General features: G+C 41.8%; 1 protein-coding gene across 6 annotated transcripts in view; it reads left to right on the top strand.

Annotated features, from left to right (window-relative positions):
• Positions 1-26,958, top strand: part of TOX2 (TOX high mobility group box family member 2) — a 725,581-nt gene that overhangs the window by 254,937 nt on the left and 443,686 nt on the right. For all 6 annotated transcript variants that reach the window (XM_029612512.1, XM_029612516.1, XM_029612518.1 and 3 more), the window contains exon 2: positions 4,838-4,903. In XM_029612512.1, coding sequence (XP_029468372.1) covers positions 4,838-4,903 — 66 coding nt within the window. The remainder of the gene's footprint in view (positions 1-4,837; positions 4,904-26,958) is intronic.

Here is a 26,958-nt window from a genome sequence, read left to right as displayed (position 1 = left end):
TGGGATTTAAGTTGTTTGAGGATTTTATATCGTTTAACCGGTGAGCCTAGGCCATTGACATTCCAAGATATTATTCGGGTGTTATCAGCCATCAGAAAAATAAGGACCCAGTATAATAAGAGGTAAGAATCGTACCACAGTGATTAGTGATGTGACTCTACCCTCCGCCGAAAAGAAAGACAATGTGAATTCCCCACATACCCTCTTCCAAATGAGAAACACCAAACCATATCCCCCACACTCACTCACTCGTTGTCTGACACCCCATCTGTGACACTCACACTCCCTAGTAACCCATAAGCATCCCAAGTATTCCACACTCACAGTTTCCCTTCCCCTCCCCACTCCCCCCGCCCTCCCCACTCCCCCTAGTATAATACCCCTCCCCCCCCTCCCCATTAGAAACCAAAACCAAACAGTACCAAACTCAACAGAATCTGCCTCGACCCTCGCCTGTAGGGTCGAAGCCAGTCTCTCAATGAACTCCCTGTATATAGGGGAAGAGATCACGTCGACATGTGTTCAGGTGCCCCTTTCCTGCCCCCCTCCCCAAAGACAGGCAAGAAAAAAAAAGAACAAGCAGAACTCATTTAACAGAAATACCATGGTGTCCCCGCAGCATTATAACCAAAAATAAATATAAACGGACATCCCAGCAGTACCAATGAAGCGCCCTGAGCTTCTTCTCTCTAATAGACAGCCAAGGATAAGTCCCACGGGTGAAAGCATCGCCCGATATTCAGCCAGCCACGCCGAAGAGCTCCATAGCCCCCAGGAGGGAGCAGTCTCTCCGCATCGGAATAATCGTGCCGAGCAGGGCATAGAAAAGCCATCGAAAATTTAACCCAGGTGAGCAGGGCAAAGGAAAAGAGTCCCAGAGTCAATTGTGAAAAACAACTTAGCTGCAGGGTCCCAGAGAATTTTCGCTGAACATGTCTCTGCAAGACCAAAATGGCCGCCGTACTATTCCACTCAGATACGTAGGGTCATCTTCATAAACTTCTGCGCTTCCTCCGGTGATTCAAAAAAGGAAATTTGATTGTCATGCCAAACTTTCAGGCGTGCAGGAAACTGCAAGGCGAAACGAACTTGCTTTTCAAAGAGAGTTGTGCAGATGGGGGAGAAGCCCCGTCTCAACCCGGAAACCTTCGCCGAATAGTCCTGGAACAATCGAATTTTCTTTCCGTCATATGCCAAGTCCGGGACTTTGCGATAGGCTTGAAGAAGGACTTGCTTATGGGCAAAGTTTAATACTTTAAAGATGACCATCCTCGGCCTGGTTTCCCCCTCCTTGCGCTGGCCCAGCCGATGCGCTCTTTCCACTCTAAAGACATTGTTCAGCTCCGGCACGTGTAAAGCCTCCGGGATCCAGCTCTCCAAAAAGGTTCCCAGGTTTCCTTCCACTAGGGATTCTGGTAAGCCCATCACCCGTATGTTAGATCTCCGTGCTCGGTTCTCAAGATCGTCTAATTTAGAAGCGTGCGCATCAACCAATTTTTCCAGGGCCATGATTTTGCCCGTCAGTGCTAGCGTATCGTCCTCAACAAGATTTACCCTGCCCTCTAGTCTGTCCAAACGCGGACTTAATTCATCTAGGACCGATTTCACATCCGCGATTTGTGTGGATATGGCCCCCAGCTTAGAGTCCAGAGCTTCCATGAGGATGGCCCTGAAATTTTCGGTCAGATCAGGATCAGGGCCCTTCTGCCCCGCGGACCCGGGAGTTGCCGCCATTTTAGGATCCCCAGCACTTGCCTTGTCCTTGTCTCTTCGCACGGATCTGATCGGCATAGCCGTTGGTGAGCGATTCATGTAAGTAGTGATCGACATGTAAGAGACCAGCGATATAGATTTAGCGTTTTGGGGAGGGCTTTCGTGCCGGATTACTAGCAGATTATCATGAAAACGGATCGAGGCACCCGGAGCTCTCCTGCACACGTCCGCCTTCGCTCACCACATCACGTGATCTCCTATTTTTTTTTTTTTTTTAAATTGAAATGTGTGCTTGTAAACAAAACCCCTGCCCAGACCCACACTCCCCAGAACATCTCTCCTGAATGCTGGCAAAAGTACACTTTTACTCGCATATTGGACAGGCAGTTTTATAAAAGAGAGTAAAGCCCTGTGGGGAAAGCAATGCTTTACACATGGAAATGCTTTTGAAAATTGCCCTCAATATGATTAAAATACACACTCAGTCACACAGTTGTGGGTAGAAAAATAATTTGATAACTTGGGTGCCAGCAAATGATTTTGAAGAACGAGGGCACAAAAATATATTTTCCCTTGTAACCTTTATTTTATTGATTTTTAGCTCTCTTTTTTTTTTTGTCTGTTTTAATGTTTTGGGGTTTTTGTTTTTTTGCTTGGTTTTATTTTTAGTTTTTCTTACTTGTCCAGCCTCTCCACTGCCCTTCCTCCGACCTTTCTTCTTTTCTGGCTGGGAGCAGCCTTTAGCTGCAGCAACTCCCGAGCCCAGTGGCCCTGTTGCGGGCCTGGGTGTGTCACAGACTGGGCTCATGCCAGCAGCAGGTGGCAGACACCAATTTTCTGGTGCCCAGGAATTTGGCATCTCTGTCTACATTCACTGTCTGTTTCATCTCTCTCCCTCTTTCCCATTGTCTCCCCCTTCCGTTTGCCCTTTTCTTTTCGCTGTTCTCTCTCTCTATTAATTACCTTTCTTGTGTCTATTTTTCTCTTTCCATTTCTATTCCCTTTTTCTCTTTCCTATTCTATTTTACTATATCTCATCCTTTCTTCATGTTTCTTCCTTTGTAGTGTATTTCTTTGTCTCTCTTTATTTTCTCACATCTCTATTACATTCTGGTTTTAGTTCTTTTTTTTTTTCTTATTCTTTCTTTCTTCTGTAATCTATTCTCTGGCTTTCACTGGGAGATCTCAGTGGTTTCGGGGATCCCAGTCCAATCTATCTTTATGATGTAGAATCTGCTGTTCAGTCGGAATCAACAAGATTCAATTTCTCAATACTTGCTCATTTGGCTGCTGTGGGAACACTGGCTTTCCTGAGCCTGACGTTGCTGAAGTTACATATCAGTGAGCAAACCACACAGATAAAAGGCAAGAATAGTCTCTGCTCTGTCTTGTGGCTTGTCAGGACAAAGGGCTTGCAGTAAGCTTCAGACTACAGCTGTTGCCTTCCTCGCATCGCACAGATGTTGTAAGGTGGATTTCACATTTCATTCAACAGTCAGCTTGCTCGTGTTGCTTCAAGAATGGCCTCGGCATTATCCAGTTCAGAGGAATTTTAGGAATTCATGTACCAAAAGTCACAATGTAACAGGTCCATGAACAGAAGAATGTTGGTGTCACTTTTGTAACTATTTCAATTCCCAGTAGTAACTTTGTTTTCTCTCTCCAAGAGGCCAATGTACTGAACTGCAGTTGGTTCCACAGGAATGGCCTATCTAGAAAATGTTCACAATACTGGGCCACTTAGCCTGTGCAAAATCACAGACATTATCGCAAAAAAAGCTTAGCTATACCTTCCTGAAGTGCAGTTAGGTTTTGTTGTCTGGGTGGCAGGTCTAGGGGACTTGGTGGGGTTTAGGGTGAATTGCCACAGTGTCTAGGTAAACTGGGGAAGGACTGGGTGCACTGGCGAAGGTATTGGCAAACTAGTATGCTCTGGTAAAAACTGGGGTGGCTATGCATACATATTTTTTATGTGCCTAAAATATATGTCCATCTGTTTAGAAAATATGTAGAGAAAGTTTGGGTTTCCTTGTATTGGAAATATTCAGTATACTAAAACGTAAGTATGTACTTTTGGAGCAGAAATAAATAGTAGTTTATAAACTGTGCAGTCCCAAAGTGTGTGAGGTTGATATTCAGAAGCCACTTAGATGGATAACTCACAAGATACCTTCGAGAATCTGGTTAGTCCTGCTGTTTGTAGTTGAATATTTTCAATAATAGACTGATAATAGTGTGGGGATATCTGGTGACATGGAAGCTGATCAGCCTCACATGTATGTGCTTCTGCATTTCTTCCATCAATAGAACTAGGTAATCTGCCAAGCAGGAATTCAAAGTTTTATTCCTGCTCCTCCAGCTAGTTAGGCCTGAGGATGCTGCAGAGGTAGCAGTCACAGTCCTGGGCAACAGCGACACCTGTTGTGTCATTGTGATTTGCAGCCCTTGGTTGGGTACTGTGAATACTGGGCTAGATGGGAAGGATAGAGAGAGATTTTAAAAACTAGGAGGGAAGCAAAAGCCCTGAGAAGAGTATTGGTACTGTTGACTCAATAGAGCCTGCTTCCAATTCAGTTAGACACTCAAAGGAACAGGAAGAAGCTGCTGGGTATAGAAAAGAAAAAAGTAACCTATGAATTTAAACATATTAGATAATTGCTTTCCAAATGTTTCGCTTGTAGCAAAACACAATAATGCTGCTTCAAGTGTGGGAGTGGGATGCATTATCAGAGCACATGTCATATTATAAATTTTCCTTAAAGACAAAAAGCTACATACTCCAGTACTCCATCTAAATTTTAAAGTGTTAACATACCAAAATAGCTGAGGTTTGGATTCTGAAAAATCTTTATCGGGGCTTTCTTGGTATGTTAATAAATTAATTGATTAGCACTGGAGTGCCTGATATTTTATCCTTATTAACAGGAACAGTGATTTGTTGATGCCTCCACTTGCCATGAGCACCTGACGTAATCTCCATGCGTAGTGAAGCTTGTTTAACTAACTGTTCTTCATACGAGTAGATATTAATATTTTTGAAATGCATTGTATTCAATTCATATATCGTGCAGCGCTGTAGAAATGTTAAGTAGAATTAGTAAATAATGTATTTTCCTTCTTGCAGTTTGATGGGGAGAACATGTATATGGGAATGAATGACAACAATCAGGAGTTTATGTCACCGGGTCAGGTAGGTGTCACTTCTCTCTTATGAAGGCTTTTTGGGGGAGGGGGTGGAGATGGAAACATCCGGTAATAGAAGACGCAGCCGTACGGTAAGAAATCTCTGTATTTATGAGGAAAATGAATTTGGGATAATGAAGAAAAGAAACTACAGGGATTGGAAGTAGTGGCTTTATTGTAAATATGACTTCATACACACCTAGATTATCAAATATATATGGTCAGCTGCTAAAAGGTAAACATTACTGTCTAGATTCCTTCAGAAATATATTCCCATAGGTAATCCTTAGGACATTCAATTCTAATATATGATCCTTATAATATTCTTATGCACATATCTAGGGATAAAGAGTCCCATAGTTGACCATTATGGTGAAAATTCATATAGATCAGGGATGGCGAAATGCAAGCCTCAAGAATCACAAATAGGCCTGTTTTTCAGGATATCCATAATGAATATGCCTGATATATATTTGCATGCAGTGGAGGCAGTGTATGAAAATCTCTCTCATGTGTGTTCATTGTGGACAACCTGTTTGTGGCTCTTGAGGACCAGAGTTGGCTATTCCTGATATAGATAATGCTTACAGTTTGAATTGCCCATGGGTGGACCTTAGGGTAAAGGTTAATTTTTCTTCACTCGGCTGCAGGAATGTCTAATAAATGGCAGTGCCATTGGCGCATTAATGTTTTTTCATTTTTTAGCACATAGCAGAATGTTGTGCTATGCAAAAATAATTTTGGAGGATATACCTCCAGTTTGTAATTTGAGATTGGATATAAAGGAGGTTTCCTGTAGAATGGGTACTGTAGATTGTGTAACAAGATAACAAAAGTTTTTTTCTTTATTAGTCTTTTTTTTTTTTCATATATTCATGTGCATTACTATGAGCTGCATTTTCTGGAGCCTTTAGTGTGGCTGAACTTCGGAAAATCTGTTTCAGCATTTTGCAAACTCAGACATGGGAACATTGGAGAAAGAAAAGCTGGGAATTTGGTTCTGAACTGTTAGTAGGGTTCCTATCTGACACATATATACACTGTAGCTTTAAAGAAAGATTGCAGGAAAAAGTGTATTAATTTCCCTGTCATGAATGGGTAAGAGAAAAGTGAAGAAATACCACTTTTTCTGCGACTTATTTATAGTGTAATGAAGACTCTGTGGGTTAATGCAAAAATTAAAATCATCTCTTACTTTACCTATTCCTTTTTATGAGATAATGGCATTTATTTTTTAAATAATTCAATTGTCAGTGGGGACAGATAAAGAAACTCCTGATGAATTTCTTATTGCTCTTTCAGGATTACAGAGGAAGAGTTGTTTGACATTATTGAAAGCTCTTCTGCCTCTGTTCCAGATCAGAGTAGAATCTGAGCAGCTACAACATTTCAGGTAGATTTTAAAAGCGTTGCTCGCACAAAAACAGCCCCATTCATATGTAATGTGGGCCGTGAGCGAGCAATGCAAATTTTAGGAAGCCGGGATGTGCTTGTGCCAAGTATAAGGAGGCAGAAAAGGGGCGGGGAATGGGTGTTCCCAGACTTACACGTGTAACCGCGAATGAGCAAGTCTGGAGATTTTGAGCCAGAGGGGTCCTGAACACTTGAGAGAGAGAGAGAGAGACAGACAGACAATATGATACTCTATATATCTTCCACTGTAGGATGGGAACTTTCAACTCAGGGTGGGTTTTGGGAGGGGGGGGGGGGTGTTACGTTGATCTGCCTAGTACGCAAGGGTCTTGTAACACCACCCCCCAAAAAAACCCACCTGAGTTGAAAGTGCCCCTCCTACAGTGGGAGATATATAGATTGTCATATTGACTCTCTTACAGAGGTGTATTCTCTCTCTCTCTCTCTCTCTGCGCCTCCCTCCCTCGGATCAAAATCTCCAGACTTGCTCCTCCTCAGGACCAGCAGTAAAGTTACATGGGTAACATGCCATGATCAGCCTTTGCAAAATTCAGGGATACACTGTAAGACTTCCTTATTCCTTATTTCCTCTTCCTTATTCTTGACGTGAGCACATGTATGTACGCGTGTACTTCTCTGCTTCTTAAAATTTGCACATGGCCTACATAATGTGTTTATTGGGCCATTTTTGCATTAGCAACGATTTTAAAATCTGCCTGTAAAAATCTCTGCTGATGTGCCAATACATGTGTTTATTGGATGCACACACATTCCTTTTAAAATTAGCCAGTGAAATCACTAGAAAACTGGGTTAGACCCACCCTGACTTTAAAGGCAACCTAAATAGCTAAAACATCTTGGGGTGCAATATTATGAAAATAGGGAATGGCGTAAACTGGTCACATATCTTTCAATATTCCAAAAACATTACGACTGCAATATTACAATAGATAGAATTTTTTTTTTTAATTAAAAAGAAAGAAGAATATAGTAAATGAGCAAAAGAAGGCAAAATAAACCATTGATAGCCTTGAGTGGAATAGATTAGGAAACTGTAATAATGCTGATACTTGAGCAATGTTGGAAATAAAAGTTTGTCCTATTATGGCAGTGCAGCAAATTTACGTTACTAATGGATTTCATCTCTTCTTGGTAAACAGCGATAAACACGAAGAAAAGGATCGGTAAAAATGGACTTTATTGGATCTTGCCCAACTCTGGCCGAGTTTCGCTCTTCTACTAGCTGCTTCAGGGGCTATTGTAAACAAGTATAAAACACACATACATAAATATGTGTAAAATCAAATTAGACATAAAATTATATAAATAAATAAAAAATTAAACCATAAAAACATACATACATATAAATTACATAAATGTTCCAAATATAATATAAAATTATGTGTGTGCACAAATGTCTGTAAAAATATAAAACATCACATGTATGTGTGTGAATACATCAGAATGGTAAATATGAGAGGAGGGGATGAGAGACCACATGTTTGTATAAACAACTTGAAGTGGATAGATTTCGCTTCATGAAACGGATTGGTGTTATAACACCAATCTATTTCATGAAGCGAAATCTATCCACTTCAAGTTGTTTATACAAACATGTGGTCTCTCATCCCCTCCTCTCATATTTACCATTCTGATGTATTCACACACATACATGTGATGTTTTATATTTTTATAGACATTTGTGCACACACATAATTTTATATTATATTTGGAACATTTATGTAATTTATATGTATGTATGTTTTTATGGTTTAATTTTTTATTTATTTATGTATTTTATGTCTAATTTGATTTTACACATATTTATGTATGTGTGTTTTATACTTGTTTACAATAGCCCCTGAAGCAGCTCGTAGAAGAGCGAAACTCGGCCAGAGTCGGGCAAGATCCAATAAAGTCCATTTTTACCAATCCTTTTCTTTGTGTGTATCGCTGCTAGCCATATTGGATCGGCTTCCGTTTTGTTTCTTGGGGCCATCTCTGCTTGGTATTCAGCAGTGATTTTCTCTTGCTTATCATTTTGCTAACAATGCACCATCTTTCTTATAATTTGGCAAGCTTTGGACTGCCAGTTCCTTTCATTCTACCTTATCTTTGTTTCTTGGAGTTTTTCATAACATTTTCTTCCTGCTCCTTTGGGCTTCAAGCTCATTCGGACCATGCCTGAATTGGGCATGCTAGTTGGTGACATCTCAGTGCCTATTGTCTCAAAGATCCGAAATTTAGGAGGAGTTCTTGACACCAAATTAACAATGAAACCACAAATTGCGAAGGTAGTTAAGGGTATCTTCTATAAACTGCACATTCTAAGAAGATTTTGCCCTTGTTTAAGGGAAGATGATCTAAAAACTGTTATGCATTCCCTGATAATCTCCACTCTGGATTATTATAATTCCTTATATCTGGGTTTGTCTAAATCTACAATCTGTGTTATGCAGTTCATACAAAATGCAGCTGCACGCTGGGACACCTCTTCAAGAGCATGTTTCCCACTTGGCGAAGTTATATTGGCGTCCTGTAATTTGACATGTTAAATTCAAAGTGGTGATGCTCATATGTAAGAGAATACAGGATCTTGCTCTGCCATTTTTTAATTATATCAACCAGTAAGGTCATTACATTCAGAACATAAAAATTTGCTTTGTATTCCATCGTTCAAAGAGATTCATCTAGATGAATTTAGAGAACGTTCTTTCTATATTCAAGGGCCAACTATTTGGAACTCTTTGCCAAATATTGTAAAGACTGAGCTCTCCTTATCAAAATTTTGGAAAGCTGTTAAAGCCTTCTTTTTTGAGCAAGTTTACTTTAGGGTGTCTGGATGGGTTTCTATCCTTTGGCACTATCCTATATGGTGGTTTAGAAGAATTGGAGGAGAAAATAGAGATTGATGGGCAGTGAGACCAGAATTAATGTGGATAATTGCTAAATATTACTGAGGTTGACTTTTAGATGCAATGTTTTTTTTTTTCTTTTATAATTTTATGTATGACTGCTTTTCATGATTATGTATGTTTTCCTTTGCGAACCACCTAGAAATGAAGATAGGCAGTCAAGAAAAATTTTAAATAAATACAATTCAAACAAACCCTTGAGAGAAATAATACCTTATGTGTGAATCTCCCTATCTGTTATAGCAATTCCACAAAAGATTCTTAAGGGAGTGCTAGGCCCAGTAGGAGCAGAGGCCTAGTGTGATGTCACATGCTTATGGCTGCATGGCTAGCAAACCTGGAAGCAAAGCACTGGTTGAATGGCCCTTACCAAGTGCCATCTCTGCCCAGCCATAACTTGGGAATGCGTTAGATGCTGAGCTCAAGTGAGCTCTGCCTTCTCCCCTCACAGGCGGGAGTGGGTATGCCCGATTACTGCCAGGCTGTATAAGGGGGTTATAGCTCTGGTCCTTTTAGAAGGAAATTAAAAGGATCAGTTACAAGGATTAAATATGTGTATGAGACATGGAGAATGTTTAAAAGTACATGTTTCAGTGTCTGCCAGCATGGGAAAATGTTTTTGTGTGAAGGAGGCCATCAAAGCCAAAAAGGCATCTTTTAAAAAATGAAAAGCAGGACCTAATGAGGAAAATAGAAAGGCACATAAGCATTGCCAAGTTAGATAAAAAAAAACATTAATAAAGCAGGACAAATGAGAATCTGTGGAGAGCCATGCCAAAATAGCAAAAGTAAATATAAATCTTTCAAGTGAATTAAAAACAAGAAACCTGCAAGGGAGTCAGTTGGGCCATTAGATAACTGGGGAGAAGGGAAAAAGTGGTACTTAAGCAGGATAAGGAAAACTAAATGAATTCTTTACTAAGGAAGATGGTGGGGAGATACCCATGTCTGAACCATTCTTTGTAGGTGATGTTTCAGAGTAACTAAATCAAATCATTTGGAATTTGGAAGAGGTACAAGAGCAAATTGCAAGTTAAGAGTAGCAAATCCTGGGACCTGATGATATTCACCCAGGAGTTCTTAAGGAACTGAAATATGGAATTTCAGATCTGCTACTGGCAATCTGTAGCCCATCTGTGAAGGGTAGCGGGTGTGTGAGCCCTTTGTGCTGTGGCATAGTTGACACAGCCTCAAGGGTGAACCCATGAGGCCTACGCCTCCCTGGAGGTTGAGCCTTTGGGTTTTGGCAGCCGGCATGGCTTAGGTGGGTCCCTAGGGTGGTGAAGATAACTAGAGTCCAAAGACACACCAGGATTAGGGTAAGCAGCAGACTAACAGAGTCAGAGACAGGCCAAGGTTGGAGCAGGTGGATTAAAAGAGTAGTCAGCTCCAGGAGGCAGGCAGTCATGGGCAGATCCAGGCAAGGGTTCCAGGCAGCAGGTAATTGTAGTCAGGTCCAATTAAGGGTCAAGATCTGGAGAGTCAAGCCAAAGGTGGACAAAGAACACTAGAGACACTGGACAAAGTGGATAGGACAAGGGAGGCTGGAGAAAACAAGGCTGGTTGAGGCAAGGCTGGAAGACTAGGCTGGATTCAGAACACAGGAGAACAGGAACCAGGAACACGCATGCAATGCGTATTGCAAATCAAGAGACCTGTTGCTGAGGCAAGGAACGTCTGCGGGGCTTTAGCTTATATAGGCCAGGGAGCTGACATCATCAGGAGGCACCTGCTCCGGGATTCCCGCCATTGCATGCATATTAAGCACGCACGTGCCTATAAGAAGGCAGCGGCCTGGCTGTGATGGTGGTGTCAGTGATGGTCAGCGGCGTTTGGTGACGGTGGGCTGCTGCCACAATGGTAGGCCTCTGGCAGCATAGAGCAAGGGAGAGTTCGGTGACTTACTGGAGCGTCCTTTGAGCTACATAACAGTACCCCCACCAAGTCTCTTTCCCCCTTTTATAGGCTTGGGTTTCCTGGGGTGCCTCCTGTGGAATTCAGATATGAGTTGGGGGGCTTGCAGGTTTGGTGGCTGGCTCCCACAAATTCAGCTTGGGTCCATAGTTCTTCCAGGAGGTAAGATACTGCAGCTGGTTTCGGATTCTTTGGGAATCTACAGTCTCCTGGACCTTGAATTGTATGTCGTCTTCCATAGCAACTTTGGTGATCTGGAGGGGCTGTCTTCTTGAGATTTCTACAATGTTCTCTTTCATAAGTCACTTTGTCTCTCTCGAGAGAACATTGTAGAAATCTCATCTCTGTGAGACTTTCCTCACTCCAAATGATGTCAAATCTTCACCGAGGTGTACTGTGCTGTTCGTACATCTCACTCTACATGAGAATCTGGCCCCTAAACCCTGAAGCACCACCAAGCACCTCACCTCCTATAGAGATATAAATAGTTGCACACTGGGAGACCCTCCCCAGAGGTTTTCTCTCTCTCTGTCTCTCTCTGTCTCCAAGCCCAGAAATGGCCAAAATGGAATTCTAAAAATGTATCAGGAATTACGTTATGGCCATTTCAGGCATATCACACAGCTTAGCACCAGGAAAAATCCCATCCCTTCCAAAAATTTGCATTTGTGCCATTTGCTAGCATTATTAATACATGCGTTTTGGCATTAATGCCATAACGCATTTTGATGAATGAGCCAGTGAGTTACATAAGTATAGAGTAGTGCATTAGGGGCACAAGAATTGGCAGATGCAGTATACTTTGAATAGGGCAATACATGCTAAGAAAGAGTGTGCACAACAAAGTAGCAGCCAGAGCTGGCCACATATCGGCATGTACTAAACTTGAGCAAAGGCTTTAAGCTTTTGCTTACATTTATGTAGCCCATGTTCCACAAGCAAATCTGATACGGGAGCTCACTTGAGAGTGCTGGGGCAAAGTTGTGACCCATCCTCCCAGGATCTCCTGGGTGGGAGGTAGTGGGGGAGGTAAACCTTTCAAGGCCCCTAGGATTTTGAGAGGTCTTCCAACACCTTCCATTAAAAATAACTCACATCCATGCAGGCTGTTGGTTTTCAAAATAAATCCTTTACTGGTGTAACTGATACAGATGAATAAATCATTTGAGTTTAATTTTCCATAAATCAGCAAGATATACCAGACAAATGATCCTCACCAAGCACATTAGGGCAAAAGTCAGTGCATACTAGGGTAACCAACTACCCTGTTTTGACCTGGACAGCCTGGTTTTATAGCCTCTTGTACAGTGTCCAGTTGCAACAGTAACCGGACACTGTAAAACCCGATTAATCAAGGCTGTGTCTTTCTCAAACCAGTAGCCAATTGGCAGCATAGCATCAATCAACTGTGTGCTCTTCTCTTTTTTTGGTGGCTCGTTCAGCCACAGAAAAGAGAGAGGAAAAATGTGTGTTGCCTTGCTTTCACAGAAAAGCATTTCCCATCTTCTCCTCTTTCAACTTGTTTTCCCCTCACTTACTTGAACCTACTCCCTTGCTTTCCTTGATGGCTCAGTGAGTCTCCAGTCTCCGGGGACTACAAGGCCCGGCTTCTGCCTGCCCGTCCACCTTGCAAAACGTGGCTGCGGCCAAAGACTGCGGGAGACATCTCATCGGGTCATCTCTGAGTCCTCACCGGTAGCCTGAGTTGAGCTGAGCTAGTGAGCTCTCCAAAATAAAGTTCCTGCTTCAAAAGCCTGTGCCTGTCTGTGATGCTGCTGCTACACATACTGCCTTTATCCTCCTGCAGTGCCACACTGCTGCCTCACCTTCCCCTCGACCCGCCCACCCCTGCAGCTCTCCTCTTTCTCCAATTTCTATCTGTCTCCCACAGTCACTCAGCCATCACATTGCTTTGGAAATGGCATATGGGCGTGTGTTAGTGTAAATTTCATTCAGGCCTTTAAAGAGAACTAAAAGGATACTTTACACTTTCACAAAAGGACTAAGATAGCCACAGCTCATTCATTAGGCCAACAAGGAATGTAAATAAATGTAATCAAGTATGTGATACAGGGAGAGAAGAGGAGCGCGTTTGTGTGTGTGAGTCTGTGAGAGAGAGAGAGAGAGAGAGAGGTAACAATGCCTCCCCCCGCAACTATGACAATCTCAAGGTAACAGTATGGAGGCCAGGGGATTTTTTTATCCTTAAGTTTTAATTATTGGGTGGTGTTTCATGTTTGCTGTCTTGAAATATTTTATTGGTCTCTTGTGAACATTTGATGACCCTCAAAGCTAGGTTGAGAGAACATTGCCCATATCTCATCCAAGGGTCATCAAATGTTCACAAGAGACCACTGTTCTGTTTGTACATCTAACATTGAATGTCAAAGGGGCCCCTAACCCCCTACACTGATACCTAACCCTCACCTCGAGTTACTAGGTAGGACTACCATAGGGATACAAATACTCATCTAGGGAGATGACATTATGGCCAGTCTCTTTCTCTTTCTCTCTCTCTCTCTCTCTCTCTCTCTCCCCCCCCCCCCCCCCCCAGTGGTTATATGTGGGAAATACAACAGGTTTGGCTCCTATCACAAAGTCTGATAATGTTATCGCAATTTGCACTAACTTAGCTCTTCGCATAGGTAACTACCGCAAATTGCGATAACATGAATATTTGCATAAACCACGCCGCTTTTGCTATCGCATGCGATACTTACCGCATTTTGATAAATCCAAGCCTAAGTTTGTATCTGAGGCAATGGAGGGTAAAGTGACGTGCCCAAGGTCACAAGGAGCAACAGCAGGACTCGAACCCTGGTATATTATGTACATGTTTCTTATACACAGCCTTCATCTCCCCTTTATGGGTTGGAAAAATGGTTTATAAGAAATGTTATATAAATAAAATATTAAAATGGTTTGTCCAGCTAAGTTCAGGATTTAGCAAGACAGATTGCAGCTTTCAAAATTCCCATGCTCTGACCATCTCCAGGTTATTTGGCTGAATAGTTAGTTGGATAAATCTTGTCCTGAAAACTTGGAGGTGTTTTGGGGTGATCCAAGCAGAGTTAATTTAGCCAGATAACTTATTTGGTTAAGTTTGTTCATGCTGGCGAATAGTCCTAGAGTTAACCAGATAAAGATATCCGGCTAATCTGGACTTTATCTGGGTATTTTTAGCAGTGCTCCACTGAATATTCCAGACAAGTTATCCAGCTAGTGAATTGGCTTGTTGGCTTACCAGTTTATTTATTTATTTATTTATTTAAGTTTTTTTATATACCAACATTCAAGACAGTAGTCCCATCATGCTGGTTCACAAGAAACAGGGGTGCAATAAACTTTACAATTTGAACAATGGTGCAGAAAAGCAGTTACATGTAACAGTTACATGTAACAGTTTACTGTTTATGGATCTCTAAGATTTATAAAAGCTTCATTTAGAGCCTGGCCATAGTTTTAAATACAGTACAGTGGAAGTTTGTTTCTTAATGTTTAATAGGTGCAGTGTGTCACTTTGAGGGGCAGTTCTGAGAATTGGGCAAAACTCCCACAGTACGCTTACCACATCTTTTATCTTGCACAGCTTTGTTTGCACCAATTCTTGCCTTACTACAAATGTGTGCCTTACACTAAACTTGCAGTATTTTGAGATTGCATAGTTGTAGCATTTTTGCACCATTGTTTACATGAGTTCCAAAAATGTCCAGTAACCTTAAGGGATGGACCCAAGAAGCAAAGCGGAAGCCGATCCAGTTGGCTGTATAGCAGTAGAAACAAAGAGAATCGGTAGTTGGAAAAGCCCTTTGGGCATTATTAAATAAAGGGCTTTTCCAACTACCGATTCTCTCAGTAACCTTAAGAGGAAATCTACATTAAAATTAATGTCAATTAAAAAGGGGTGTTTCTGGTGCAATTTGACCATCACAAATATATAAATGAGGTTTAAGCTTTGGTAGAAGGCAGAGGAAATTGGTTTTTGGCTTATGTTTTGCACTTTATGCAAGATGGTGTGATATGACAGCTCTGCAAACAAAATTTTCCATTTTCTGTGTGTTTTCCTTATGAAAATATCTCAAAAGAAAGCAGAATGATTCCAACATGTATAATTTAGCAATTTTTCAAAATGTCTTTTTAGAAAAAAATGTATAAAAGATAGAATGTAGCTATGACAAGACAAGACAAATAGCCCCAGTTACACATGACACAGAAAAATAAGCCACTGGACAACTATAAAATTTATAAGAGCTTCTATGCAAGTGATAAATCCTAAAATATAATCTGGATGAGCTATAATGTCTAAGTTTTAGGAATCTAAATTTATGTGAATTTTCAGCTGAAAACTTAGGGTCTTAAATTTGGCTGAAAATAGATGCCTCTTCTATTTAGGAGCTGTCCTTTTTTGAATATCGAACCCCCTAGGATTGCTGCTATTAGAAATAATGGCCTCAGTATTCAAAGGTAGTCATTTATGTAAGTTAGCTGGATAAGACTTATCCAGGTAAGTTAGACCTGCTCTATGCCAGGTCTAACTTACCTGATTAATTAGATAAGTATGAATATTGCTATTTATCCGGCTAAGGGGGTCATTTATCATAGTGCTATATGGCGTTTTCGCATGCGTTAAGGTGTTTTCGCATGCAAAAAACACCTTTAAAGCATGCAAAAACACCATTAACGCGTGCGAAAGCACCATAATGCATGGTGCAATGCAAATGAGAAAAAGGGGAGGGATTTTTGGCCAAGTGGACTGGGCTCACAGTTTTGCAAAGCCATATCACATGGCTTTAACGCAAATTTTAATTACACCTTTTTCATGTGAGTAAAGCTGTGCGTTAGGGCTTTAGCGTGTATTGCGATGTTTTTGCATATGCCGTTTTAATCTCCTGGAGAGCCAGCCTAGCTATCAGGGCCACGCGGGGTGGGGGGGGGGGGGGGGGAAGAGTGCGAGTGAGCCTAGCCATAATGCCCTCACACTAGATAGGTATTTATGAGATTTGTGCAATGTTCCCTCAACCTAGCTTGATGTTACCCAGGTAGAGAGTCTATCAAGCTAGGTTGAGGGAACATTGCACAAATCTCATTTTTGGGTGAGTTTCCTCACTCCGAAGGTCATAAAATCTTCACAAGAGAGCAGTGTTCTGTTCGTACGTCTCACTTTGAATGTCAAAGTGGCCCTTAACCCCTACACTAATACCTAAACCTCGCTTAGAGTTACTAGGTGGGCCTCTCATAGAGATATAAATACCTGTCTGCTATGCGGGCGTTATGGCTAGTCTCTCTCTCTCTCACTTCCTCTCCTTAAAACTACTAAACATGCACTCCTTTTCCTATCGCATGCGATATTTAGTACATTTTGATAAATCCAGGCCTAAGTTACCCAAATAAGTAGCACCGCCCTGGTTCACCCACTGCCTGCTCATAACTTAGCCAGCTAACTATTTAGCCAGATAAGTGAATTATGTATTTGTTTATTTGTTTGTTTGTTTATTTGGAACTTTTATGTACCGACAGCCGTTTGCACATCGTATCGGTTTACAAATAACTTATAACTGTGATAGCATAACTATCATTTTGGCAAGGCCTTTACAAGGAACAATTAACAAGAATTGTTTTACAGGAGAACATAAATAGATTACTAGTAATAGCAAAATAATATATAAGATAACTATGTACAAGTTTATGGTAAAAGGAAAAGAGGGTAACAGGGTAATGGGAGAAGAGGAAAATACGGGGGGTGGGGAGGGGGTAAAATGAGGGAAGGAGAGGCTGACGGGGGGGGGGGGGGTCATAGGGAAAACGATCAGGAGGGAGATACCAACGGAGATGTCTCTCGCATTAAGGTTAAGGAAGAATGACAGGATTATGTCTAGGCAGGGTTCAAGTGAATACAGCAGTTACTCAAGGTGAGAGATTAGATATTGCAGGATGAACAGTTAGCAGTTGTTGATCAGCAGTTATACAGGGTTATGCATCAAATTATACAGCCATTATACAGAATTATGTCAAATTCAGGGTTTGGGTGTATACAGCAGCTATTCAATATGAAGGATTTGGTATCGCAGGATGGACAAGAGCAATTGTTAGCAGTTATTCAGCAATTATACAGCAAATGTTTAACATTTGGTTATTGAGGTGGGGTAGAGACAGACGGAAAAGCTTGTAGGAATAGCCAGGTTTTAAGTTTTTTTTTTTAATTTGGGTGTGGAGGTTTCAGTGCGTAGATCGGGAGGCATGGAGTTCCAGAGGGAGGGGTCTGCAAGAGAGAAAGCTCTGTTTGTTGTGGAGATGAGTTTGGTTATCCAGCTAAGTGGTGGCATCTGAACATATATGGATATTCAGCCATTGCCACTTAGCTGGATAAATGTGACTTACCTGGCTAGGTAGTAGTTCAATATCAGGTTCCCATGCTTAAATAAGAAGAGTATAGATTTAGGGCTGTACTATGAAACACCTGTTCAGAATAGCAATGGTGGTGTTCATAGCACCTAAAGGGAGATAGGAAACCTGATAGCCAGACTGAGGGTACAACAGCTCTCTGAGATTAAGTAGAATGTAAGTTCTCACAGCTGTGGATGTCATCAGATAGAACCCTGGACAGCAGCATGACTTCACAGCTTCTAAAATTTTCAATAGCTCTTCTGAGTATGTGCAAGATTATCCTGCTTCACAGCCATTACATGGAGCCCTTCTCAGGTTCACATTTTCCATGGGACCAGTCAGTTATGTTGCTTTATGGTAAGTTTCCTCACAATTGTCATCTCTTTTTGTATGGGGCCCTATTTTTAGATGTTTTTTCTATACCTGTCACCATCAGGAAACATTGCTAAAGGAGCTGTCCTCTTTCTTGGAGATTAAAGAAGTTGAGCCCACCAGGGGAAAGAGGGTGGGATTTTATTCCAAGAATTTAGAAAATGGAAGGACTCCATCCTGTCCTAGACTTAAGTACCTTGGATAAATATTTAGTAAAAAAAAAAAGAAAAAAAACATTCAGAATGGTTTCCCTGGGCAACCCAATTCCCTTCTTCAAAAGCATAGTGGTGTACCACAAGGATCGGTGTTGGGACCGGTCCTGTTCAATATTTTTGTGAGCGACATTGCGGACGGGATAGAAGGTAAGGTTTGTCTTTTTGCGGATGACACTAAGATCTGCAACAGAGTGGACACGCCGGAAGGAGTGGAGAGAATGAGACGGGATTTAAGGAAACTGGAAAAGTGGTCGAAGATATGGCAGCTGAGATTCAATGCCAAGAAGTGCAAAGTCATGCATATGGGGAGTGGAAATCCGAATGAACTGTATTCGATGGGGGGGAAAGGCTGATGTGCACGGAGCAGGAGAGAGACCTTGGGGTGATAGTGTCTAATGATATGAAGTCTGCGAAACAATGCGACAAGGTGATAGCAAAAGCCAGAAGAATGCTGGGATGCATAGAGAGAGGAATATCGAGTAAGAAAAGGGAAGTGATTATCCCCTTGTACAGGTCCTTGGTGAGGCCTCATCTGGAGTACTGTGTTCAGTTCTGGAGACCGTATCTACAAAGAGACAAGGACAAGATGGAAGCGGTACAGAGAAGGGTGACCAGGAAGGTGGAGGGTCTTCATCGGAGGACATACGAGGAGAGATTGAAGAATCTAAATATGTACTCCCTGGAAGAAAGGAGGAGCAGGGGTGATATGATTCAGACTTTCAGATACTTGAAAAACTTTAATGATCCAAAGACAACGACAAACCTTTTCCGTCGGAAAAAAATCAGCAGAACCAGAGGTCACGAGCTGAGGCTCCAGGAAGGAAGACTAAGAACCAATGTCAGGAAGTGTTTCTTCACGGAAAGGGTGGTGGATGCCTGGAATGCCCTTCCGGAGGAAGTGGTGAAGTCTAAAACTGTGAACGACTTCAAAGGGGCGTGGGATAAACACTGTGGATCCATCAAGTCTAGAGGGCGTGAATAAAGTGGAGGCAGCAAAACACAGCACGGAGCGGCAGTAGCCACAGAGGCATTCAAACACTGCACGGAGCGGCAGTAGCCACAGAGGCATTCACGGAGCGGGATGCCAGTGGCCAGTAGTTAGTGTTCCACCTTCACGGAGCGGAAGGGCTGCTATCTCCAAAACAATTAAAAAAAAAATAAAAAAACAAACAAAAAAATAAAAACAGGGGTGGGTAAGAGTATGGGGCAAGGGTGTGGCCTGCTTGTTACAGCGGTTGCTACCCCTAATTGATCTGGATGTCACTTGGATGCAGATACGGCGCTGCTCTCTAAATTGGTGGAGGGGAATTAGGGCTGGAGGGTACTGGAAGCCAATAGCAAAAGGTGGGAGAGAGAAAAAGGGAAAAAAAAATGGATAAAGTGCGTAGCTTGCTGGGCAGACTGGATGGGCCGTTTGGGTCTTCTTCTGCCGTCATTTCTTTGTTTGTGTGTTTCAAGACTGGCTGTGTTCCCCAGATTTGAAGGATGTGTACAGCCACTTAGAGAGAAATCACAGGAAGTATTTCAGATTCGTAATAGAAAAGCAGAACTTCCAATACTGTTTTCAGCCTTGCATTCGCACAAGTATTAACAAAATGTCTAGCAGCACCTATGCATACAGAGGATGCATGGGCTTCTGTATCTGGGCAATTTATTAGTCAAGAGCACGTCTCAGGAAGGTATGAATGAATAAATGTGTAAAACCACTCAGATGCTGGAATTGCTAGGCTTCGTCATAAATTATCCCACATCCCACCTGAGCCCTTCACCTCAATTGAAGTTCATAGGAGCCCTGCTAGATAAGATTTAAGCAAAAGCCTTTTTTCTACAAGAAAATATAGTCACCTTGATGTCCGCAGAAGAAGAAATAAAGAAGAATCAGCAGATAGCATCAGACATATTGAACATGTTGGGTCTATGGCATCAATAGTACATGTAACACCTTTGGCACATCTCCGCATGAGAAAGTCCAGTAAACCCTAAGATCACAGCAACTCCACGCTACTCAAGATCTCGTCCTGGTGGATGATCTAATCAAATTTTACAAAAGTAATTCCCTTTCAAATTCTTCCCCACAATTGTCTTAACTATGGGGCGTATCCAACATGAGCTGGGGAACTCACATATTAGGGGTTAAACACTTATGGCTTTTGGTCTTTTCAGGAAAAATTCATCAGATAAATTTCCAAGAGCTAAGGGCAATCCTGAATGCTCTAAGGGCTTTCAGAGATCAATTGGCCAACAAAACCATCCTTGTTCAAACAGACAATCAGGTATCTTTTAGAGATGTGAATCGGAACCGGAATCGGTTCCGGTTCCGATTCACATTGTGAATTTTTTTTCGTGCAGCCCGATCGTGTTTTTTTTATCAGCTGCGCCCGAGCCGATAAACAAAAAACCCACCCCAACACTTCAAAACAGCTCCCTTAGCTTCCCCTCCCCCAAACATTTTAAATTACCTGGTGGTCCAGTGGTGGTCCCGGGAGCAATCTCCCACTCTCGGGCAGTCGGCTGCCACTAATAAAAATGGCGCCGATGACCCTTTGCCCTTACCATGTAACAGGGTATCCGTGCCATTGGCCGCCCCCTGTCACATGGTAGGAGCACTGGATGGCCCGCGCCATTTTTAAAGATGTACAAGGGCATTATCACTTCCCTTTTCCTGCTAGTTATACCTTTCTCTATGCAGCCCAGCATCTTTCTGGCTTTAGCTACCAACTTGTCATATTGCTTTGCCACCTTCAGATCACCAGACACAATCACCCCAAGATTGCTGTCCTGGTGTGTGCATGATCGTCTTTCACACCCGCATCACATACAGCTCTTTTGGATTTCTGCACCTCAGGTGCATGACTCTGCACTTCTTAGCATTGAATTTTAGGTGTCAAATCTTCGACCACTCTTCAATTTTTCTTAAATCACTTTTCATTCTCTCTACTCCCTCAGGCCGCCAACTCTGTTGCAGATCTTAGTATCATCTGCAAAAAAGGCAAACATTTCCTTCTAACCCCTCCGCAATATCACTCAAGAAGATATTAAACAGAACTGGTCCCAAAACTAATCCTTGATGCACTCCACTTGACACTGTTGTCTCATCAGAACGGGTTCCATTTACCATTTCTTGTCAGTCAGCCAATTAGTAGTCCACTCCACCATCTTGGCGTCCACATTTAAGCTTCTCATTTTATTCATGGATCTCCTATGCATGACCGTATCGAAATGTAAATAGGTTAAAAAAATTATTTTGAAAAAAAAAAAGTTACCTGGGCTTCTGCAAGAGCAGAGCTAAGCAGAGACAGCATGCTGTTCTTTTGTTTGGGTACTGGCTCTCCCCCGGTGTATCAACTGTTTGAAGCAGAGAAGAGCTGCTTCTGCCCACAATTACAAGAGATCAAATGGAGCTGCTGGTTTAAGAACATAAGAAATTGCCATAGTGGGTCAGACCAAGGGTCCATCAAGCCCAGCACCCTGGTTCCAACAGTGGCTAATCCAGGGATCCCAGATAAGTGTGTGCATACCTGCAAAAGAAAATCACAGCTTAGGTCTGGCTAGACTAGCAAACTTGCAGAATCTAATTGAGCGCAATAGGAAAGTAACACAAAGGGTCAGACAGCACTGAAAGTGGACAGTAAACACAAAAGACAAAAAGGTTCATTACCATGAGAGGGACTCTTGGTTTTTAGAAGAGCCTGGAAAAAGAGAAAAAGTAACCACAAATATTTAATTTCTTATGATACATATCTGAAAGTTAACCTGAGTAAAATGAAGACCAACACACAAAAGAATACAAATAATACTTGTCTGACTTTGAGTTGAATCCAGCCGAAGGTTCCTGGAAACAAGAGAATAGAATTGTTAATATTTTTTATGCACTGATACCATCAAAGAAAAATTTGGAAAGTATTTACAATTTCTAATTTCTGACTAATTGTCTGCAGTTAACAAAAGTCTTTTTCTGAAGTATTATTCCAAAGATACATGCTAAAGAGCTTTGAATATTTGTATTGTTTACTGTAAGATTACTTCTAATTCTTTTCTTTTTGGTAAAAATAAACTTGATAAATTTGTTCATCAGCAGCTGTTTATTTCCAGGGTACTCCAGATAGCATCCTCTCTCAGGACAGTTATCCTAAATTTCTCCCTGCTACTTTGCTGGGTTGTTTCTGGACCCCATTCCTGTGCAGGAGTCCAAATAAGAAAGAGTGCATCGAACACCTCTCTCAGGTTCCATCTAGAGGCTTTGCAACAGAACAACTTTTAGCACCCCACCAGCCTCAGCCATGACAGCAGGAGAAGGTCTCTGCCACAGGGGATTGCTGTTTAGAGAAACCTTTGCTGAAATCCATGTAAATCGCATCAAGCGCTCTTCCTTGATCCAGTTCTCTTATCACCCATTCAAAAAAAAAAAAAAATTAGATTTGTCTGGCAGGACCTTCCCCAGGTTAATCCATGCTGCTTCGGGTCAGTTCACTTTCCTTTCATTTAACAGAGTCTCCATTAATTTTCCCATCACCAAGGTGAGGCTAATCTGCCTGTAGTTTCCAGCCTCCTCTCTGCTACCACTCTTGTGAAGCGGGACCACAACTGCTCTTCTCCAGTCACATAGCACCACTCCCTTTTCCAGGGATATATTGAACAGGTCTTTCTGTGGACCCATCAGCATATCTCTGAGCTACCTCAGTATCTTAGGATGTGTACCTCATCCAGCTCTATAGCCTTGACCTCTTTCAGGTTTCCTAGTTCTTTCCAAACATTCTCTTCTGAAAACGGAGTTGCATCTACTCCACTCCCATCCACAATCCTGTCAAACAGCAATGGTCCTCCTCCAGGGTCTTCTTTAGTGGACACCAAACTGAAGTATTTGTTTAATATTTCTGCCATTTCTTCATCATTCTCCACACATTGCTTCTCATCACCTTTCAGTATCACTATACCACTATGGGCTTTCCTTCTTTCTTTGATATATCTGAAAAATATTTTGTCACCTCGCTTTACCACTTTGACAATCCTTTATTCAGCTTGTCCTTTGGCTTTCCTGATTTCTTTCTTCATCTCCCTCAGTTTCACCAGATATTCTTCCCTGTGTTCCTCTTTTTGAGACCTTTATAAGCAGAGCTCCAAGAGCAAACAAATGATAAAGGAGCCCACAAGAGAGGGTGTGATACTCAACCTGATGCTCACAAATGAGGGTAATGTCTCTCATGTCCACGTAGGTGCCCATCTGAGCACCAGTCATCATCAGATGGTACGGTTTGATATCGCAAATAAGAAATGAGAGAGTCGCATGAAGACCTGAGTTTTTTGAATTTCAGAAACATGGACTTTATAAGCTCCCTTTAAGCCATTAGACTCCTTTGAATTGAAGTACCATGGTCCCAAATAATCTCTCAAATCCTAAATGTTGCCATATAAAATTCCTTTCCTTACCTTCCTTGGTGGCAAAATGTCTAATCTGAAAATATTGAAATAGAGATACTTGGTTAGACAATTTCAGTTTTTTCCTAGTTGCAAAGGAATAAACCTATTCTTTCTTCAGATGCACCCCACACTTTATTTATCTATGTCCCAAATAAAATTTAGCACAGACAATGATATGTATGAAATATAAAAAGGAGATAGCTGCATTGCATTAGGAGTAGAAATAAATGGATGCTCAGTTCTCTCCTTCCTTTGTTCCTTGTAATGTACACAAATATATGCTTCACAAAATACATTTCAACCCAAATTATCTTATGTATGTTTACATAAAATGCAGTGGGCTACAATATATCTTAGGACTGTCATATACAAGACCAAGACAGTGCTTAAGTGCCTGGTCTCCCACATTATAATCATAGATCTATTCTGTCCACTTGTAATATTTTAGGTTTTTTTAGTTGCATAATAAGTCACTTAGCTGTGAATTGCTGACTCCCAGCATGGATCCATGTTTCGCATCCTCTGCTTCAAAAATAACACATCACTTTATACATTCAGGTGACTCTAATTAGGTCGCTTCGGTTTTGTGATGGAATATTCTAATATTTTTTACCTTTTTTCTGGATTTCATTGTTGATCAAAAATATATTCTGCCAATGCTATACAGTGTGTTATCTGTGCTTATATCCCTATCCAATGATCTTGTGCATAAGGGTCACACCAACAATTAATAACACTTTATCTACTTATTTAAAATCTTTTATATACCAGTATTAGTCGACACATCACACCGGTTTACATTTGAACTGCAGAATGGAAAATACATTATAACAGGGAGTGGGAACTGGGAAAGGGATAACAGCAGTGCAGTATGGAATAAAGGTTAACACAGTAATAATAGATGAACATAGAGGTCCTTAACAGCAGGATAGTGGTATATAAACAATGAAACATACACATCAGCTGAGCATAAGGTATGGATGGGCAGACTAGATTGGCCATATGGTTTTTATTTCCCATCATGTTCTATGTTTCTGTGTTTCAGTAGAATAATAAGATGTTTGGTAAGCCTATACCTCCTGCTTCTGTAGGCCAAGATAGGATTCAGAATTAATCTGGGCTTTCTTTATCTGTCAAATACAATTCAAAATAATTTTGCATAGCCTGTACATTAACTTTTAATGACTTGCAAGCTAAAAACCTTTTTGCACAGGTTTTAATGTATAGATCCTTATAACATTACAATATCAGAGAAATAGTGATATCGCAAACCTAATGGAAATGTATAGAATGAAGAAATTTTAATCGATTGGGATAATCCTATATCCATAAATGAAAAACGTAAAGGTAGATTTTTAAAGCGTTGCTCGCACAGAAATGGCCCCATACACACACATATTGGCACTGCACGAGCAAATTTTAAGAAGCCAGGAAGTACGCGCGTCAAGAATAAGGAGGCAGAAAAGGAGCAGGGCATGGGCGTTCCATGGTGGGGCCAAGAATTGCACGCGTAACCCCCAAATTTTCAAGGCTGAATATGGCAATGGCGATGCGAGCCATGTTACCTGCATATTTGGGCCAGAGAGAGAGAGAAAATGTGACACTATATATATATATATATATATATATCTACCACTTAAGAGGGGAACTTTGAAAGGGTGGGTTTGGGGGGTCAGTGTTACCTTGGTCTGCCTAGGGTGCAAGGGTCTGTAGACCCTTATAACACTGCCCCCCCCCCCAAAAAAAACCCCCCACCCTGAGTTGAAAGTGCCCCTCTTACAGTGGGAGATGCATAGAGTGTCAGATTGTCTTTTTAAAAGTCTTTCTCTCTCTCTCTCTCTCTCTCCACACACATGCGGTAGGATGCTTTTTAAATGATACATGTGTACTTGCAGTCATGATATAAAATTTTATCAGGTGTAAGTCAGAATAAAACTATAGCCAAAAACTGATTGGGTGAACAGTCTGGGTTCTGCATAGATTCTAAACTATACGTATGTCTGGTTACACATGTAATAGACACCTGGTTTTTATTACCATTAAGACCTGGGTGTCTTCTTAGCTAGCTAAGAGCAGTATAGGTTAGTGAATGGGGAGGTTTCCATTCAAATGTGGCCTCTCTCTTTGAGGGTGCTGGCATGGGCTTCCCTCTGAAAGATGTTTTTCAGCAGCTCTCTCCAGAGAATCTATGGACAGTCCCTTATGATTTGATTGCAGTTAGGAAGTGGTGAGGAGATTTTCTGTGTTGGTTTTCAAGCCCAATCAGAGGTGCCAGGCACACCCTGCCTGTGGATCCTGATCAGGGTCGAGAGGATATTCCTTTTCCAGTCCACTTTCTGGCTGGTTGAGATTTTCCATCCGGGTTATTTTTCGGGTTTTGACCAATCTTTTTGGTAGGAGCCTTGTGAGACCCTGGGTATCACCTGGGCTCAGGGCATGGGGGGACCCCTGTGACTGGGGCTGCTCAGGTTAGGGAAGACCTGCCCATGCATAACCCTCAACAAGGACGGAGGAGGTGGGGACCCGCTGCACAGAGGAACTCCGGTGTTACGTTTTATTGGAAGGGAAAAGGACTTGAGTTTGAGATCCAGGAGGAAGACTTTTGGCTGCCCCTTCCTGCTTGCCTCGGAGCAGGGCGAGCTGCCTGTTTCCAAGGGATCCCTCCCATCTGGGATCCAGAAAGAGTCTGAAAGAACCAGGGAAGTAACAGAAGATCACCGAACTGTGAGTCTGACCAAAACAAAGATCACTGAGGACACCCATCCAGCACCTTCACCCCCTGGGGAGGGAGAGCGAGAGAGAATCTTACTCTCTGGGTCAAAGACTGTCATAATTTTTATCGGCATGTAAAGGGGTTTTCCATCCAGCTAAAGGAAGCCCTGTCCACTTGTCCAAGACTTGGAGGGTGGAAGTTTCCCTGGCCCTGGTTCAGAGATTCATGCACAGATAGAGGAGAAAGACTGTAAGAAACAAAGAGAGACCTTGTGATGCAGAGGACTTTTGTTATTGCTGCCATTCTGCAAATGAGATTTTCCCATCAGTGAAGACTTTTAATTTGGACACTAACACAATGACTCCAGTGTGGTTTTTCGTTTTTTGGTTTGTTTTTTCTAGCAAGAGACTGCACACACATTGAAAAAGAGAGACACCACTCCCCAGGGGTGAAGAGAGAAAGGTACATCCAAGCCACTCTTAGCACTCAGGGCCGTGAAAGAGACCCCCCTCCCCTCCCCACCCCATAAAAATAGAATCCAAGCCCTGGGAAAGAGAAAGATTTGAGAGAGCTAGCTTGAGATACCAGCCCCGAAGAGACTTACTATCTTTCATGGCCCCACTAGAGCATAGCTCACTCTCGAAGGTGGGCTTGCACGCACAAATATCAGCAATGGATTGGAAGCATGTACTTTTTCTGCGTATTTTATAAATATACA

This window comes from Rhinatrema bivittatum, chromosome 8 (assembly GCF_901001135.1).
Source record: "Rhinatrema bivittatum chromosome 8, aRhiBiv1.1, whole genome shotgun sequence".
Taxonomy (NCBI): Eukaryota; Metazoa; Chordata; class Amphibia; order Gymnophiona; family Rhinatrematidae; genus Rhinatrema; species Rhinatrema bivittatum.
Note: the sequence above shows the minus strand (reverse complement) of the source record. Positions and strands in the feature narration are given on the sequence as shown.